The sequence below is a fragment of the Schistocerca americana genome, chromosome 2 (genome assembly GCF_021461395.2).
Source record: "Schistocerca americana isolate TAMUIC-IGC-003095 chromosome 2, iqSchAmer2.1, whole genome shotgun sequence".
NCBI classification, from domain to species: Eukaryota; Metazoa; Arthropoda; class Insecta; order Orthoptera; family Acrididae; genus Schistocerca; species Schistocerca americana.
In genome coordinates, this window is record NC_060120.1 from 263,857,760 (window position 1) to 263,879,055 (window position 21,296).

A 21,296-nucleotide genomic window follows, 5' to 3' on the forward strand; every position below is an offset into this window, starting at 1 on the left:
GTGTTCTTCCTTTTAGTTACACTCCATGTTTCTGCTCCATAGATAGGAATGGACTGACGATTGTGTTATATAGTTTCATTTCTATTCTCCTTGTCAGTAGCTTAGACCCTAGAAGTTTTTGTATTGTGTGATAGGCTCTATTAGCATTTTGCAGTCTCATTTTCACTTCTATGTATCTCTGATTTTGTTCATCTGTTATTGCCCCCAGAAATATGAACTGTTCAATGCTTTCGAATTTATGTCTGTCGCTTATTAGATGTGATTGGTTAATAATGAAATATGGTTTTCTTATATAGTATATGATATTGCATTTGGATATATTTTAACTAATTTGTATTTCTATGTATTGTTGGTTTAAGATCAGTTTCGATAACCAAACATTTTTGAAGCTGAATGTGTGACATTTTTTGTAAACATTTTGTAGGAAATGTCTAGACACTGGCTTACATAGTCAGCTATTTGGCAATACCTGCCTATATAACTCAATGTGAGGGTGATGTGAGAAGGCAGGTGGATTACTGACAATCTGTTTTGTTTTTCCTACCTCCAAAATTATTATTTTTTTAAATCTTCAATACAGCCATTAAGTGCACTGTAGCTAAAAAAACTCAAAATATTGACTTGGGTCTGATTCAACTTTACATTGTTGTGTGTTACTTTCTTTTGGCTATCCTCAATCCATTAGTATGATCAGTGTGGTTGAAATCTGTGTTAATTACAAAGTAACAGTATGTTCAGATTTCATTATCATTGTTCATACGTAAACATACACCCAATTACTGACTCCCTGATAAAGTAGTTAAAGAAGCTGTAGAAATAAGTAAGGTATTCACACAAACAGCAACAAAAATATGTTAGCAACACCTGCACTGTACTGATTTTGAAGTAATTAACCATTTTAGATAAAACATTGTTACTGAAATAATCATATATTTTCACAAACTAACCAGTATAATTCAATAGAAATTGTTACTGTATCTGGAAGTTCATGTCTGAATGAATCTCCATCCACTATTCAGTTACTAAGAAATGTAAATCTTTAATTGCAATTTGTGAAAATCAGGCACGCAAAAATACACAACTTCAGTTTAATTATTGTAAACTTACAAAAGAGACATGCTGGAAGCCATTTTAGTTCAATCTGCAGTGAGTTATGATATGAGCAAGTTATATGTCAATCCAAAAAAAAAAAAAAGGATAATGCACCGCATACAATTTTGTACAAATTCAAGTTGGGAAACGTGCCATATATTATCTAAATTTCGGTTTGGGAGTTTATTCAGTTATTGTTTTTAATGACTGACTGCGAACTTGTAATTATTTTCACTGACAGTGTTGGAACTTCAATAGTGGCTAGAGCACAATTTTAACAGTGTTACTCCCAACAGTAGCTGGCTATGGACATCGTTTCTGCATTGACTCAATTGTTAGACCTGAGCACAGTGTCTTAGGAGTTATATTCAGTGACTGCATTAATTATGTATTTTCCACAAGTGAACAGTTTTGATTTATTACATTATGGTTAGGTGACTGCGCTCAAGCAATATTGTAGGACATCAGTCAAGTTTAGTGTGAGGTTACTCATTTATCGGGTCTAGTGTAGCAGGGGATACAACCCGTCGGCTTTGGACAATGACGTCACAAGTCGCCAGAGAGCAGTTTACCATTTTCGCTTTTGCTGTTATGCTTCAGTTTCGTTTTTTTACTGATTGCTTAATAAAGTGGATCTGTTTACTCTATCTCGTGAGATTTTAAAAAAAAAAAAAAAAAAAAAGCCAAAAAACACTTATCAGCTACTGAAGGGAGCTACAACACTAAGAAGAATCGCTTCTCGTTTGGCGACTTGTGACGTCATTGTCCAAAGCCGACGGGTTGTATCCCCTGCTACACTAGTCCCCATTTATCTGTACTGTAATTAAAACAGCATGACTCAAATTGGCTGTAAACATTAGTTTATTCAGACACCAAGGGCAATTGAAGTGTTTGAACTTCAATTTATGGTGTGGACTACATTACTGACAACAGATTATGCCCACTACCAACTTTTCACTCTTTTGACAGAAGTGCAGTTACTGATGATGACTGTGAAGGCAAAAATGTGTAGGGAACACTACCTACTTAATTTTTACTTTCTGCAATTTCCTCAGTTTTAATCTACAGTTCACAGCCAATAAATCATGGTTAGAGTAAAAAAGTTCCCCTGGGAATGTTTTACAGTTTAAATTTGTTTTCAAAACCTCTGTCTTGCCATTATGAAATCTAATCATTACTAAATCCATTGTTGTTGTTGCTCCTGCTGTTATCTACAGCTTATATATAATGCATTCTGTAGCGTTGACTGACTAAGGATGCCTGATTGGATGTGAAGGAGAGCCTGAAATGCAGGATCTTCCCAGGTGACAAAATGCATAAATAAATAAATTCACCCACAGTATGCCAAGCAAATTGCTGTTAAACTTGCACGTTTTTAATAGCAAATCTATTTTATTCATTAGAATAATTTCTCCACAGGCCCAATAAAAGTTTAACTTTGTAATAATGTGTTTTTGTAAAATTTCATTCTAAGAAATATTAATAAGCGAAGTATTTTATGACGTCTCCTTAAAGTGCTTATGCCAAATGACTGAATCTGCTTAAAAGCAACTGAAAATGAAGATGTGTGAAGAGAATCATCTATTCCCCCACCACCATCTCCAAATCTTCAATTTTTTTATAATCTACCCTGTATGGTCACAGATTGGGTTACTATTGACTGACAGCTGAGAGGTTGTCCTCAATGTACCTGAGCGGGCACATTCATCCATGGCGCATGCATATTATCAATGTATTGGTGGAGGGTGGTAAACGAACTTCAGAGAGATTTTGTCATTCAACATGTTACCGAGCTCACACGAATCTTACGCCTGTATGTGATGTGCTAGTCACATCCCTTAAACATAATACCAAAACCAGATCTTTTGATAAATACATGAAATTAGAAGTGCTCACCTTTTCTGCTTCAAATTTTTCTAGTGGAGGTTTAAGTGGTTTTGCCTTTTGTTTCAAATTTTTTAATTTCTGTCCAATTTCCACATGGCTCGCACGTTTCTCAAGTGCTTTGGTTAACTCATTAACACCAACAGTATCATTTTCTATCTGATGTTTGCCCAAGTTGAATTCAGATATTTGGCGACTGGTTTCTTTCCTGGTTGGTGCCTTAACACTGAAATATCACAGAACGGTGTTGAGAATGTGTGTATTGGTTAAAAGAGGAACAAGGTAATTTCATGCAGAGAACATTGTAAATATGTGCCTTCTTATTAAATTTATATTGAAAATTTATATTATATTCTCATTGGGCTCAGAAACAAATGCCAGTTGCTTCAGAGGAAACAAAACCAGGTATGAAGATCTCATAATAAGGTATATAAACATTATGTCAACAGAGTGAATAAAAGCAGTTGCATGCCCTCGAACCAGACATCAAACTACATTTAGCTATTCCCTTATTTTGTTTTTACTATCCACTAAACAAACTTTATAAGATGATGATGACATTATTAACCATTTAAAGCAATAACTCTTCACTTCTATATTGTCAAATTACACTTTTCATGTGCAACTAAAGTTACATGGACATCAACTTCAAAGTACATCACATACGAAGATGTCACTATCTCATGAAATACATTACTGTAGTCACTAACTTTAATCTGCACACTGGGATATGTCATCCTAAGATGTTTTTATGGAATTATGTGTGTGTGATAAAACATCCACAAGATAAAAGCTAAGAACCATACTTACAATCTGATGTTTACAAATTGCTACTTACCGAAGAATGTTGTCTGAGAAACAAGCAAACACCAACAGTCACCACAAATCAAGTAATACAAAGGCATATTGACACACTATAGCACTAGTGCGGTTTGTAGGAATGCAGAAACTTGATCTTTCGAAAACCATGTATTATGTCAACAACAGACCCAGAAGAGTTCCATGATACAATACAGCTAAAAAGGGTTAAAACAATAGGTGCAGTGCCATCTGTGATGTCTCTCCGCTGCGGCAGAAAGGATGGCAATGCATCATTTTAACACAAGCAACGGGGAGATAGTTTTAAGTACTCAGTGTGAGGCGATAAAATAGGTGATGTATTTCAAGACTGCAAAACCAATCAATGTTCTTTGCACATTATTTATGGTTTGGTATTATTTTGTTCTCTTGCTTGCAGTTTTCCTGGGAGTCCAGGCAGTGAATTCCATGAAATGGAATTTTGGAGTGACATAGGCCTACAGCTCCACAGTGCATTTGTAAACTGAAATTTGAAAGAACAGAGATAGAAGAATACATTTGCTGGTACAAGGGGAACAAGAAAATTTCATCCACGGGTGTATTAACATAGAGATATAATAAGAGCGGATCTTTTCAAAATGCCTCTTTTTTTTACTGAATAGTCATTTGCGTGCAGCAAAAAGAAGTTGCAAATCATTTTTTAGTTTCCCATCCTACATGTTTACACGTGCAAAAATGAATTCATACATCATGAAATAGTTTTATCAAGCAAATCACTACTGGAGGGAGTCACTCCTGTAGAGAAGTTTTTGTTGACATTGCTGTCAAACAGGATGGTCAATGAGGAGAGGGATTTAATAAAGAAGCTGGTGATTTACAATTTGGTGGGAAGTAATATGAAGCAGGCAACAAAATGAGAAGGAAATAAGTGTTTGGGGGTGTCAAAAGAAGACCCTAAAACCAGATTTGTGCCCTTTTAGAAGCTGTACAACTCAATACCATTAAAGATCACATTTTGTACTGCACAGCTGTTATTTCTGATTGTTCCCACTGTATCGGTGCCTCTATGATGAAGGTTTCGATCACCTGAGTTTGAGATACTGCAATAGATGCTCACACAAATACTGAATGCACACTTAGGAAGGACACAGTTTGACAGTTATCTACTTGAATCTCTAAAGCAGACTTATTCAGGTAGGCCTACTTTTATGTGACTGCCACCTACATTTAAATCCAAAACAATAACATTTCTAACACTTTCATTGTTGCTTTTTCCATTTCATAAAAAATCATTACAATACTGTCACTTCTTTTATCATATTCTGCAGCAAAATATTGTCACTACATTTGCATGTGAAAGATAATGAACTTGCCATCACCACAAATTCATTTTTACTGAGTTTTAGGAATGAAAGTTGTCATGACAGACTGTTCTGTGGGACATCTTGAGATGTAGGTTAGTTTAAAAGCATTAATTTGTTGAGAGCTGAGGCAAAAAAATGTTATATTTACAAGGCAGTTGGCAACATTTTCTTTTATTTATTTATTTGCTGTCCATATAACAACCAGTCTACAGACAGTGTCACAGATTTAGTTCATGTGTACATAAAGATGAAAGTTTGTAGTAAGTTTACAAAAACAAATTTATGGCTATATACATTAACAGTTTTACAGGGAGACCCTACAATGTGAAACCTTATTTTTATTTATTCATTCATTCATGCATGGATCATCTTACAATGATACAGGATTTGTCATCACAGTACAATAAAAATAAATCTTAGCTCAAAAATAAACACACACACACAGAACAAGTAATAACACTAAGAGAATAGCATGTGTCAACCGTAGCCTTGGTGAAGGAACCATCCTAGCATCTGCCTGAAGTGACTTAGGAAAATCACAGAAAATCTAAATCAGGATAGGCAAATATGAGCTCAGCTTCTTAAGAACTGCACTGTCTCATTCAGATGCTCCCTTCTATTGAATAACTGCAATTCTCTATTAATAAAAAATTCAGTTTAGTCTTTAAGGCATTTGAATCACCTATCTTGACATCAGAAGGCAGTCTATCGTAAAAAAAAATGTCCTTACTGTATGTGAACCGCAGTCTGCCACTTTTTTATTGCCCACAATTTTGTGAATGTTTTCCCTTCTCTGTGCACTGTAGTTATGTACAGTACTGTGTATTAGATTATGATCTGGGTTTATTTTTGCAAACATGATTGCCTGCAGGCTGTGCATAGAGAGATGGTAGCCTCTACAAGGCTGTCTCTAGTTTACCTCATCTACCACCCTTATTGCCTTTTTACACAGCCTAAAAAGCTTGTCTGTGCAGACAGCTGGTACCACACACCAGAAAATGCAGATGTATCAACTGAACAGTTCAAATATTATTCAGAAAACAATCCATAACCACAATTTGTGGATGTCTCATATTAATTTGCATACCCATTTTTGAATGTATCATGTGTCACAAATTTATTTTTATCATTGCGGAGATTATTTGGTAAATGTGTGTGATTACAACCAGTGATTTTCAAATATGCTGCTCATTTCACATTGCTTCCTCTCACTGCTACTAAACACACCATCTATCCACTGGTCTCTCAAACTTTCAACTAGCTGTTAACACCACCTTTTGTGTTTCCAGTATGCCCTCTGTCAAGTGCTGCAAATGTTGCTTCATACATTGTAAGTAGCAACACTGTCCTTGATCTACGGACTTACCAGTTAAACGTTCAAGCGAAAAAGCTTGAAAAAGATGTTTTGTGTAGAATATCATGTAGCTTACCAACAGAAAAGTTAATGTTTTCAAAATGTATGGTGTAAAGTATCTATCCACAAGAAACATCATCACTTACAAATGCCTGTGCCTTATCATTGCAACCATTCAATTTAACTCTCTGTATCTTTGGCAGTAAAGGTTCTCCATTCTCTCTCCTTTTCTTGGCTGGCTTGGTTTTTCGCCTACTTTCTCCTCAATAAATATTCCCTTGAAAATACGTCTAAGGAAGCTGTTACGCCTTGATAATAATTTTCTCCTTTCAATTGCTTTTACCTGATCTCTCCATATACATATTTCTTAAACTGCGACGTAATTTCCATTTCTTGCTTTTACTTTATTTTACTTATTTATTTATTAAATTGGTGCTTTAGTTCATAGTGTTTTTCTGTAAGTTTAATAAACAAAACAGGTACACATAACAGAGAATTCATTCATAAATAATATATTATCAATCAGTATTCACAACAGTCTGCCGCAGCCGGGGTAACTTTTAAATTTCGCAATTTTAGAAATCCTGTGGTTTTGAGGTGAAGAACTCGTCGAGCCATGTTCAGAGCGCATTTTCGTCCAGAAAGGAAGTTTATTTAGGGTTGTTTGATAAAGAGCACAAGATCAGGTGAATACGGAGGGTGCAGAATGACTTAACACTCCAACTCCCCCCCCCCCCCCCCCCCCCCCTCCATAGTGTTGACTCAAAATCTAGCGGAATGCGGGTGGGTATTATCATGGAGGAGGGTCACTTCACATAATTTTCCTGGTCGTTGTTCTTGGATAGCATCAGCAAGACATCTCAGTTGTTGATAATAAATGTCAGCACCTTGGGTAAGCAATTCGTAGCATACCACATCATTGCTGTTCCAACAGATGCATATCACTATCTTTTGTGGACACACACAGCTTTGTTTCGGGTGAACAATTCCAATATTTTCCTTATGAGAGGACAGAGAAACCATTTCCCATCACCAGCAATAAAACAGGACAGGAATGGTTAGTGTTGTTCGTGAGTCAACTGGTGACAAGCAAGCAGAGACGCACATGTGGCTACCTGCTGATTTCTGTAATTTTGGCGTAGAGCATGTGGTACCCATACATCTGAATTTTGAACCTTCCCCACAGCATGGAAATGTTCCACAATGGTGAAATGATCACAGTTCATCACATCTGCTAAGTACCATGTACTATGACATGATTCACTGAGGATTAATGTGTTTAAACAATCTTCATCAGACCCCACAGGTCTCCAAGAACTTGGAGGATCACTAATGTCAAAACGACGCTCCTTGAAACGATTAAAACATTTTCTTTCTGTGCTCTGTCCAACTGCATTGTCCCCGTGCACAGCACAAATGTTCCTGGCCACCTCTGCTGGTGTCAGCCTTCTACTAAACTCAAACAGAAGATGATGTCGTAAATGTTTGGATGTTTGGATTCCGCGACTTCGTGCTCCATTTTCCAGTGTACACAGCTCCATTCACTATCTCCAAATAATAATAAGTAAACTTAATTAGCAACAGTAAACTACAAATAAAAAACAACAGTCCATAAACAAACCCCCAGCAATCAAAATACCAACATGCAAAAAGAAAATTTCTACAAAATTATTCACCATCCTAATAGTTATAACATATGCATTGATTCTAAATGTTTGTCAATCACTCATAGCCAAATACAACAGTACAAAGGTACGGTCTGGGAAAAATAAATTTCCTTTTCTCACCGCTTAGGTCTTTGTTTTCAATAAAGCACTATTTCAGGCAAAGTAGCCAAAGACAGGGTGAAACATACATTTGCACAAACTACTTTGTGAGAGGTGGTCAATAACATTAACATATCCCTAATGAACTACATAGACAGATTCCTTGTGAACTCAGTTTAATGTTCAGGGCTTATGATGGTATACCAGCTTCTTGTGAATTTCCTAAAACTCACATTGACAACCGGTCTCACCAAAAATACACTGCCTGGAAAAAACATGAAGGAGAAGAGAGAACCACCCAGAACAAGAGAAGGAAATGACAAAGAACTTGGCAGTATGAGCCCACTTAGTAAAACATTGCACCCCTTTGCCCTGGAAGCATCCACTGATTTAGTTAAGAAGGATGTCTGAAGCAGTTCTTTCCTCCCTGAGCTAAGCTCGGCACACCTGTTGTAATTGGTCTTTGACGTACTGGATACTGGCACCAGGACATAGTTGATGTCTGAGCTGATTCCATATGTTCTATCAAGGACAGAGCTAGGGATCTTGTTGGATACAGGAGTATCTCAGCACTACACAGACAGTTCATGGCTACATTTGCCGTGTGTGGACAAGCACTGTCCTGTTGAAAAATGGCATCACGATACTGTCACATGAAAGTTAACACATGGGGATGCAGGATGTCCATTACTTTCCACTGTGCCATCACAGTTCCCTCAGTCACAATTACCTGTGACCTGAAGTCATACTCGCTGGCTCCCCAAAACATGATGCCAGGATAAAATCACTCTGTCTCTCCAAAACATTGGAAGAATGAGACCGCCTGCCAAGTTGCCACCTTACTTGCCTACAATGGCTATTTGGGATAACGCAGAACCACAATTCATCACTGGACACAATGGGATGCCATTCAACAGCAGTCCATGCTTCCAGGTAACACCACCATTTCAAAATGCAGGCATTTGTGTTGTGGTGTTAATGGCAGTCTATGCATGGGTACCATAATTCCCTTAGTCTGACTGCTGCTAGCATCCAACAAATGGTGCAGGAAGCCCGCCCAGTTAGCCGTGCGGTCTAATACACTGCTTTCCAGGTGGGAAGGCGTGCCAGTCCCCGGCACAAATCTGCCTGGCAGATTAGTGTCAAGGTCCAGTGTGCCAGCCAATCTGTGGATCGTTCTTAAGGCAGTTTTCCATATGCCTCAGTGAATGCAGGCTGGTTCCTCTTATTTTGCCTCAGTTACACTATGTCGGCGATTGCTGTGCAAACACTTTCTCCACGTATGCTGTCTGCACCTAGTGGTCCATCTGTGAGGGCTTATGCCTGCCATGCCAAACTGATCCGCCAGCCAGCGAACTTGAAATCTTCACTTCCTCTAACACGGGTCTATCCTGGACTCAGTATCTCGGCTGCCATCCACAGAAGATACCCAACAGCATCCGCTGATCTGCCAGCCATCACCCTTGGAATTTTCACCTCTTCAAGATGCTGGCCTTTCCTGGATTTGGTGTCACCATAACTGATATTCTTCTACATGAACCTGTACACAGCAGTTACTGTCTCCACCTACCTCACAACAGACTACTGTCACAACAGAACACTGTCACAACAAAGTCTGGCTTTGCCATATTCATAACGGATCAGGAGGATCCATTTCAGTTGTATCAGTCAGAATCTAAATAATACTGAAACAGGTTTTTTTCTGTGCTGTGTTAACAAAGTGTCACATGCTGTTTGGGAACTCATCGTTTATTGTATGCAGCCTACCACCTAGGACACGTCACCCATCACGTCTTTTGGATGTTTCACTTTTTTTTGTCAGACAGGGCATTTATGAAGAACATGGTTTCATTTCTAATTAAGAGTCTTAACATTGTTGAATGCCAGCCACCAGCACATTAAATATCACTACAAGAGAAGGGGCAACAGAGGAAAGCACTAATAATGAATAAAGAAAACTGGACTGAAACCAGACTTTCAACTGCACAACATTTCCAGGCTCAGATGTGGGGACAGACCATAATTTTGTGGTTATGAACTATAAATTAAAACTGAAGAAATTGGAAAATGGGAGGAAAATGAGGTGACGGGACATGGATAAACAGACAAAGAAACACTGATTGTAGGAAATTTTAGAAGAAGCATTACACAATGATTGACTAAAATAAGGGGAAGGAATACAACAGAAGATGAATAGTTACCTTTGTGAGAGGAAATAGTGAAGATAGAAGAGGATCAAAAATGCAAAAAGACGATGCTCAGTAGAGACCATTGGATAACACAAGAAATATTGGATTTCACTGATATAAGAAAAAACTATAAAAATGCAGACAATGATCTACATGAAAGGGAATAAAAATGCGAATAAACCAAAATCAATAGTAAGTGTAAAATACGAAAGTTTTTGTAACGCATAGTTAGGGCACAGGCTGAGCCACTGCACGCGTTAATCATGTGATTGCGACCTTCAGGCACATTGCTTCAAAAATATGTGGCATTATGTGAAAATGACTGTATCATAACAATAAAATATTCTACTTAACTCTGGTTATTGCATCATACTTAAACGTAGGCAGTAGTAACCTTATACCAGATTGTCTCACATTTAACTCTAACCACCTCCTCTGTCTCTGCCACATGTGTGCTGCGTTATTTTTTTTTATCTTATCATTCTCTGCAGGGGCATCAGTTATTTATGTATTTATGAGGCCTAAAAAGTTTGTTTTGCCCACACCTAGTTTCTGATGTATGTTCTCTACATTGTGATGAACTTTGCTGCTGTTTCACATTTCCTCTGATGTGGTTGTGAATGCTTCATTTTACAATAAAGATGTATGTAGGCCTATAATTTCACCCATTCTTCAACTTCATGTACCAAGATGGTTTTGAGATTCGACAGTATATATGTAGCTCATCAATATTGTACTGAATATATATGGTATAAATATTTATCTTCTATTCATGAAATACATTTTGACAATTGTACTAAAAGTTTTTGTGCTGATGGTAACGTGTGACAATCATGTATAGTATGTACCCACGTCTCGATATAATGGTTAGTATAACACAGAGATATACTCTGAAATCTAATCAATATTTCAGTTAGATACTTGCATTTTTATTTTCTGACTGACAGTTACATTTTCCCACACAATCATGCACATGTGTCACTTCCATGAAGCAGTGTATATAGTGCCATTTGTAGGAAACATTGCAAGGTTTGGTTTCTTGTCACTGCTGAGTGGATGCAGCAGTTAAATAATGTGGTAACACTACTATTCTTATATGCATTACCATGCCACACAATTTACATTTCAGATGATGACTGATACAAAGGTGCTGTGCACATATTTGCACAGTGCATGAATTTCTGACATGATCAATGGCAATGCATGCACATCTGTTACCATAGATAATTAATAAGTTTTTGTAATGTTACATCCAATGTAGTTTTGTATAACCTTCATTTTTTAGCTCTCTTCTTCTGTTATGGTATCCACAACTACATCATTACTCTGTAATTCACAATTAAGTGTCTAGCAGAGGCTTCATTGGACCACTTTTAAGCTACTTCTCTACTGTTCCACTCTCGAACACTTAAATCTTCCCATGCGAGCTCTGATTCTATTATTTTATTACGATGATTATTTGCCCCTATGTAGATGGGTGCCAACAAATATTTTCACTCTCTGATTGAAATTTCATGAGAAGGTCCTGCCGCTGCAAAAATGGCTTCAGGGTTCTCTGACTACTTTTAAATAATCCACATTGATCATCGGCATGACATGGTTTTCACTCTTACATGCGACACGGCGAATGGGAAGTACGTGTCTAAATCGTTGGCAGCGACAGTTAGTAACACGTGGCTAGTAACCAGTCGTATTTCCCGTAAAACAACGAAACTGATCGTAAAGCCACTAATTCAGAAACAAAAACAAATGCAGCCTGTTAAGTACAGCTCAGTGCTTAAAAATTAGAATTGTGTACACAATAATAACAGAAGATACTTAGTAATCGACAACACTACGTAATTACCGCTGTTTCCCATCCAGTTGTCTAACAGCTGACAAAAGTTTCGAATGCTCTAAATCCAAAACTTCATTCTCGGATTCAATATCACTTGCTTTGCTCTCATCCATTATTGTTGGAAATTGATACACAGTTACGTAGGGAGAATGTAGCTTTTACTGACTGTCTGATTATAACCACATTTGACATAAAACTCTACGACACATAAACATTACTGTTACACAGCCAAACAGTGTAAACAACACCGCACATCTAAACACGTGCATCGCACGATGTAAACACGCCAAAGTTACAGTACAGCGGGCCCAAAGATTTTAGGTAGAGTAGGTCGAGGGTCTGGCTTCGCTGACGTTTCGGATCAATAATAGGAAACTCTTGACCATTCCCACCCGGCTTCAGACAATACCTGGCTGCGCGTGTTCTACCGTTCTGAAAGTAATTGCTTAGACGTGTGCTACGTTCGCCGACTCCCACATTACTCGCTCATTCTCATTTCCCTTTATTTCTTTGTTATTGTATGCCAGAAGCCAATAAAAAAGGAAAAAATTCTTTGTTATCTTTTGTTTCTGTTGCTTTATATTTTATGCTGGAATTTACTTGTTTTTTATATAGTTTGCACTATTAAAGAGATGAATACAGAAGCAGTTTCCAAATAGTGCAGAAGTTATTCGGAGATGAAAAGGGTTGAACTGATAATGTGGAGAGCTGCATCGAACCAGTCTTTGTACTGAAGATCAAAACAACAACAACAAGCACATTGTTATGGTGATGACAGTCACTGTTCAAATTGGTTCAAATAGTCTGCCATTTCTTGCCGATAACGTTAGTTTTAAGAAAGTAGAGTCTCCATAAAGTAAATACACTGTAAAGTTAGAACACCTGAACGCTTAAAAAGGGGCTCATTGGAGTTTCTAGGTTTATATCCTTCGTGATCCAAATGGCCTTTTGTGTATTCTCAAAAGTTAGCTACTGCCAAATTATCCCAGATTGTGAACCCATATTTAATCTGGTGAAGAAAATAGATGTGATAGGTACCCTTAATTTTTTTCTCATGTCATCCATATCTTACATAAAATTAAAGCTGATGCTATTTACATTTTCCATCACAAACTCAGTGACACCTAGTCATACACCTAGATCTCAAATTGACATGGGAGGCACACACTCAGTAGGTATACAGCAACCTATTAAAAGTGGTTTCATCCTTCACAAATTAGGAATCATTGTAAATGAAAAACAGTTGCTTGCATGCTACAGTTTCATCTATTAACGTTTTCTTCTTTATATCGGTCTCTGTAAACACTAGAGTGCACACTAACATTATTCTTGTGGCAACAAAAGACAACCAGAGCTATCAAAGCAGTGTTGAATATGTGACAATCATTTAGACAACCTGCCTCAGTGCTTTACACCGTTAATTGTATTAACATTTGAAATCTAGCAGCCCAGTTTTCAAACGAATTGAAAGCTGATTTGTATCATATGATTAACTATTATGTTACTAGACAGGACACAAACATGTAATTTCGCCTTGTGAGATCTGAAAGTGATTTTCTAGATCTTCATGTCAAAGTATTCGCTAATAGTGCGTTCATCTATTAGTAGAAACATGAATCGTCTATTCGTTGAATTGTAGTTATCACTATTGTTTACAGACAATTGTGTAACAAAAAAAGAACAAAATGTTCTGTATTTTGTAGTGTTAGTAGACTGTAACAACTCTCTTTGTCATACTCTCGACTTGCTACAATGGTGTTTAACATAAAAACGTCTAATTATGTCTTAATTAGTGTAATTCACAATATGAATCTAAACTGAGAATATAAACAAAGTGTTTATTTAGGCTGCTGGATTATATATTGAAATTCTGTTTACACTAAAAAAATAATATGCTCATATTTGAAGAAGTAAACATGTTAGGAATACTTGGGATAATACAGTACAATTTCAGTGCAGTTAACGAAAATGGAACTAGCATTGTTTATGTGAATCATTTCACCGATTTTTCCATTAAAACGACAAATACCCATTTGACCTTGTATCCTATTTCATGCACTTCAATTGTAACCGCCAAATAATAACTTTTCTGTAATTTTGGACAACTTATGTGATTGTAATTATCGAATTACAATATGTAAAAATGTTCCAATGGTTAGTGAGTGTGTATATGACCAGTGATAAATTGTAGTGGGATTTTGGGGTCAATTCTAGAGTCCGATAGCGCCCGTCGGCTTTGACCAATGATGTAATGTGTGATGTTATTTTGTTTGTGCCGCAGATTGCTGTCGATTGACGTTAAATGATTTCTCTGGATTTCCTCGTTCCGCATGTGTATTAAAAATTTGATGTAGATTGTTTTGTTTTGGTCTCGTAATTAGTTTTCGGCATCTTTCGTTAATGAAAGTAGTCGTGATATATAAGTAGTCGGGATTCATAAGGTCTTGATTTCTCACGCTGTTCGTTATGGATGAGTCAGTTGTTTTTACTGCGAAAATTTTGCTTCAGAAAATGAGTGACCATAAATCAACTATAAAATTTTGCAATCATTGGGCGTCATTGCTGAATTTTGCAAGTACAGTGTCTCTGTAAATTATATGGGTTTGACGAAGGTTGCGTCATCACGAACTTCCGACGAATACATGTGGAGGTGCAGAAAAAATAACATATGGAGATCCATACGCAGGGGGACGTTGTTCGAAAGATCGAGGCTGAATTTAGAAGTAATTGTCATGCTAACCTACTATTTCTGCTATGAATATTCTTGCAGATCTGTCATGCACGATGCAGGGGTTTCATGTGGCAGTGTAGTCTACTGGTTCTCGTTTTGCAGAGAAGTCTGCAGGGAATTTATAAAGTATAGGGGGTCATTGGGGGGGGGGGTTATAGTTGAAGTAGATGAGTCACATTTCGGAAAGAGAAAATACAAAAGGGGGCACGAGGTTGTTGGGCTTTGGGTTTTTGGAATAGTAGTTTCTGGAGGAGATTGTGCTGATGCTGTATTTACGGTTGTACCAAATCGGACAAAGGAAGTCTTGACATATTTAATAGAAGAATATGTGGAAGAAGGTTCTGTAGTCATGTTGGATGGGTTTGCTTCGTACAGGGGGTTGGGTGAAAGGGGTTATCATCACTTGGTCGTGAATCACAATATTCAGTTTAAAGATTATAAGATGGGGGCATGTACTAATACTTATCAAGGGGTATTGAGGGGCTGCATAATCTGATGTCAGGTGGGGAAAGAGAAGTATTTCAGTTTTGCAAGGCCATTCAGATGAATACCGTTGGAGGAAGAGTATTCCTAAAGGTTATTGTTTATTTCTTGCATCTATGAAAGTAGTCAGCAAAATGTACAAGCCTCATTTTGTTAGTTAGGTGTTGGTGGGTCTGATACTTTTTTCTTGTTTTGCGTTGCGTTTTTTTATGTTACTGTATTGTGCGAGGGCTACGTTTTTTGTTTCTCTGGAGGGAGGTTTTTCTGTCCTTTTAATATTGTCTGGTTACAATGGTGGGCTGACGGGTATTGCTGTGTCTTTGCCAGAGCGTTTATATGGTTGACTCGTGGTTTTATTATTTTAAAATTTTGCATCTGATTGAGGACGGGTGGTAGGGAACAACTGATTTGGGTGGTACCTCCTTCGTGCCTGACAGTTTGTGTTACTTATTATTTTTTTCATTTGTTATTCTGGATTTTGCTTCTTTCGTTACAGTTTCACCTTCTTACGTTATTATTTCTTGTTATGTCCTATTTCGTACTTGTCAGCCTCGATCATTGACTCCTTTGGAAGTTCATATGCGGTAAGTTTCTTTTTATGTAGCCACTTTTATGTTTTGCTTACCGATCTTTCTGCTACACTTCTTTTATTTTTACTGTCACTCCTGGTGTATCGATTTTACTGAGTGTTATTTGGAGCTACTGTAGCTGGTGTGACTTTCGTGTAGTATAGTTATCGGTTGCAAGGTTCGATCATTTTTGCGTTTTATTTCTTTGAGTGTTGCAGTAATGTGTGTAAAGATTTTCATTTTTTGAAAGACTAATCGTATTCTCTAGTTCACTAACAAGATCATTTTTCCAGCACGTTCCTGATATGTTATAAGACTTTTGCATAACAAACAGTAATATTGGAATCGGTAACTAGTAATAATCTCCTACATTGGTTGGTTGTAGTTACCAATTCCAACTGTTGGACGGTTCATTATTTGGATCGTTTCTGCAGTACATGTGCAAAATGTAATATGATATATGCACTCGTAATTGCTCTTGTGTTCTTATTTATTTCAGTCATCTTCAACTCGTTTGACTGAAATTCGCACATAAATAATAGTCACGTTAAATGTATTATTTTATGGCATGCTACATTCGTTTGTTTACTAGTATGATCCGTTCCATTCATAGATAGTCCATTGCAGCATCTTCGCCTTATGTATGACGTCATTGGTCAAAGCTACATGTGGTATCGAACACTAGAATTTATCCAGATTTTGAACTGCACTGAATCACCTAAGATCAAGTCAAGAAATAAACAAACTTCAGAGTTCAATACATTACAGGAACAATTAACAGCAGCAGGGCCACGAAGAGAAGTTATACCCAAGCCAACAATTTTTTTAAACAATCTGAGTTACACTCTCGTGACTTCAAGAACTTTAATTTCAGCCATCTTCTTCAAAATCAGTATTCGTAAACACTTTACTTTAATTGATTTATTTTTTTCGACAGTTGTTATTCCCTGCCAGGTGGTTACACAGTACATTGTATGTCAAGAAATGACTTATTGCAAAAGCAGCAACAGTTGGGTGAGTCATTGTTACAAATATGTAATGTACACAGACTTGACCCTAAATATGGTAGTAATCTAGATTTCGCTTTTGGACTGAATAAATATTGATACTATTAACTTCGCTAGGATGAAGATATCAATGAACTACATTACATTTACTTATGATGCAGATGTCCAGAAAATTATGAGAGTTTCATATCATACACAGAGTGCTAACAGAGAAGTATTTATGAAATTTGAAGGTTTCTTATTTGGTTTAGACAAACAATTATTCAGCATTAAAGTAATTTATAAGCACAGAGTAATAATTACATTTAAAATATCTGTATAAATGTATTTAAAGTAATTCCTCTTGTGCCTGTCGTATATGGGATGTTATTGCTGGATTAATTTTGCGAGAAGAGCTTCAATATCGCAATACATTTCTCAGTATCTAATGTACAATGATAATTAACTTGAGAATTTTGACTAGTCTTATATCATCAGTCTACTTCTACAATGGGGTCACAAGTGTTTTACAAAAATCGCAGTGACATGTTTCTTATCTGACAGACTAAAACTTGAAGGACAACAGAAATGTAATTAGCACCATATTTTTCTTTTAGTAGCAATCAGCCATTTTAGTATACTCGCTAATTTGGTGTGAGTAAGTCATCAAAATTTTTGTTGCAGTATTGTGCATCTCTTTCTATCTTAAAGACAACCGTAATGTGGAGTACTGAATGTGACTTTTCCTTCTATTATTGTAATTCTGCACACCATTCTTCTTTTTCAATTGTCGTGGTTCATTTACAAAAACCGTCATGAGGGAATAAATATACCATGAAGCATTAGCCAGAATGAACACTCTTTAATCATATGACTACAAGATAATAATGGGTTTGCACCATATATTACTCTTACAGCACTTTTTTGAGTAATAAAGACTTTCTTCCTTAAAGATGAGTTACACCAGAACCTTATTCGAAGTGACACTGTTGAACGAAATGTGCAAAGCATGTGAATTTACTGATTTGTCTCCACCCAAGATTTTCTATGATTCTAAGCGCAAATGTGGCTGAATTAAGTTGTTTTAGGAGTTCTAGAAAGTGCTTTTTCCAGTTTAAATTCTCATCAATATGAACACATAACAGTTCTGATGTTTCCACCTTATTTATGATCGCTCACAATGTGTAACCCTTAACATAGGTGTAGTACACTTAGAGGGCAAACTGAATATTTAATGTCTTTCTAAAATTGGCGGTGAGACCATTCACAGAAAACCAGTCAATCATACTTTTAAAGACATTATTTACTATTTCCTCTGTTTCTTTATATACACTTGGATTGATTACAATACCAGTGTCATCTGCAAAGAGAGATAATCCTGCTTGTATATTATATAGATGATCATTTATATAGATGAGAAACAAATGTGGACCTAAGACTGAGCTTGAGGGAACACCATACATGATTTCCCAACAGTGAGAATAATAACCCTGAGGCTACATTGACTGAAATTTTAAGTACAACTTTCTGCATTCTTTTGGATGGATATGCCATTATCCGGTGGTTGACTATGTAACTGGCCTATTGAATTGTTAGAAGCTTAGTCAGCCGGTATCATAATTTTGAAATGAGAGTTATTATGATTGTCGCGTAATAAGTATTTCGCGTGAAGCGCCATTGTGACACAGGCGAAAGGTCAATTGTGGAAACTAAGCCACTGAATATTAAAAGTAATGTTATTTAGGAATACACTTTACTGACTACACAAAATAAGAGGGCACATACATTCACGATAGAGTGGTTCAAAATATGAATTAATATCATAAAGGAAGTTGGTCATAAGTATAATTACATCGGTACACACTCAGTTGTATGCGAATGTACGATCGGGACAGAGGCACGTACATTCTAAGTATTACCATTCCCTGTTGTCTGGGTAAAAAGAATAGTGGTTAAAAGGCACTTATTCATCTAAGAAAGAAAATTATCGGACTACCTAATTAAATGAAAAGAAAGACTGCAGGTTCTGAATGTCATGGCAAATAGGCCTACGACCTAAATATTGAAACTGACATTGGTGGCCACGATGAGATAGATATGAACACATGCATGTACCTCTGTTGTTGAGCAGTGCCATCGTGAAGATCGTCGCCTCCATCTAAATTCTCCATACAAAATTTGAATGATAATAATCTTCCAGAGTTACAGGAGCTGGGATCCATGGTATCGTAAATGAGAAAGTCGTTTTGTTTTATAAATTGCTTTCATTTTATAACACCATTTCACTTTAAAATTACACAACACATATTATCACCAGGACATGAGAATAACAAAAAGCTATCTAATATTAAAACTAATAAATGAAGAGCGTAAAGCTTCTTTTGTCTGTCAGTGATAAATACTTTTCAAGTGGATCTTTGGTGTGAGAGTCGAATAATAATCTATACATTTATCAATAAGATAATATTATTAAGTTCCTTTACATTGCCCCCTTGAGCGAATTGTCCAAAGAAATGTCAAATTCTTGGCAATGAGCCCAACCATTTTACACACTGGTAATTCTTTCACTGCTTTACACAAGTACTTGGATTGCACTGTTCGTGTCTTTTACGGGATTTCTCGTCACCACTTTGCTCACTGAGTTCTGGTGCCTGCCCTGGCACTTGGCAATGAAAACAAAACATATACTTACACAAAATATACATTAGCTTACATACTACACACAAAAATTCCTGCATGGTCCCTTACATCAAATACATGAATATCACATTACATTTTATACAAGTCCATACTTCAATTCTTTATGACGGTTTGGAGGGTCTTTGGTACTGAGTAAAAATAACATTTCCAATAGCATGCTGACAACAAAATTACATTTCATATTCTACAATTACATTTTTGCTGAAAATAAGAAAGTTTCACAAGAACATCGTATATTTTGGTGTGTCGATCCATGCTGTAGGTTTAGCGAGGGAACTGGAGTGGTAAGTGAGATAAATTCTTCCTTATAGTTGCTTATGCTGCTCCACACTGCTTCCCTCTTTTATATCAGTATCTATTTGATAACGTCCCAGCATATCTCCTTTCTGGGTTTTGTAGTTGTCTTTTCATGGGAAAGATAAACAAGTAACAAATAAAATTTACAGAGATTGGTACTTTGCCTTGTAACGCTGGAAATGCATATCCTCCTATTTCCATCTATTGTACTATAAAATTTTTCCTTATTTTGTTACCTGAAAATATGACATTTGTGTGTCTTTATATATTGTAATTGTTTTACTGTATATATATATATATATATATACATATATATATATATATATATATATATATATATATATATATATATATATATATATATGCATTTATGTCATTCTATAATTTGTTTGTTTTGTAAATATTATTTGTATTTTTACGCTGGGTCTGGCCTAGGGAAAACTATGCTATCGAACGATTACATCGATAGGACGTGTGGAGAACCAAAGTGCTTAGGATCTTTGGCAGTGTTAACTCTGCCGTGTGGAGTGCGGGCAGAGCAGAGTCTGGCTGGAGTAGGGCGGTGGAACAGGTGTGTTGAGTGACACTCCCACCAGTTGCCGCGCTTCCGGGGTTTGGCAACATGTAACTGCTCTCGACTTGCTATGATAGTTTCTGGCATGGTGTCACAGACGGGAAACATTAGCAGGCACACATCAAGAGCCCGTTTCGCCTGGTGACCGTGTCGAGAAGAAGGCGTGTCAACATCCAGCTTCTGCATCAGCTATGGCCGACAATGAGGGATTGTCGCCACCTCCTCGATCGACGACTTCAAACCTTCAATCAACCAACAAGGAAGACTGAAAGCACGTAAAGTTTTAGAAATGTATGGCAGACCTCAGCTATTCAAACTATTCCATTAGCATCACTAAAATACAGCAACTTAGCATGAACCTTTGTTGCTCATTGTCCCAATTGCATTACCAAGCAGGGTCCCTTCCTTTTCCAAAATGAACTCGAGTGTCGTTGAAATTCAAACGCCAGCATTAAAGTAATATCATTCGATTTCACTGCTTTAATTCCAAAGTCCAGTTAAGGTATTCGTAGCAGGCTACAATATTTAGATTACACAAGCACAAATTAAGAGTGTGAGTTTTGTTACCATATTTTAGCTTTCCTATGACTGCAGCTCAGCTTGGTACGTACTAAATTTTACTATTGTTAATTGTTCAGAATCATTTAATTCAAGTTCAAAGTTAAATCTCTT

At 36.7% G+C, this 21,296-nt stretch overlaps 1 protein-coding gene across 1 annotated transcript in view; it reads right to left on the minus strand.

Annotated features, from left to right (window-relative positions):
• Positions 1-12,574, minus strand: part of LOC124594834 (U3 small nucleolar RNA-associated protein 14 homolog B) — a 67,937-nt gene extending 55,363 nt beyond the window's left edge. Inside the window, exons 1-2 of the mRNA XM_047133282.1 lie at positions 12,294-12,574; positions 2,989-3,202 (exon numbers count right to left, since the gene is read on the minus strand). Of these exons, the coding sequence (XP_046989238.1) occupies positions 2,989-3,202; positions 12,294-12,397 (318 nt within the window). The 5' untranslated portion in view covers positions 12,398-12,574. The remainder of the gene's footprint in view (positions 1-2,988; positions 3,203-12,293) is intronic.
• Between the last annotated feature and the right edge of the window lie 8,722 nt (positions 12,575-21,296).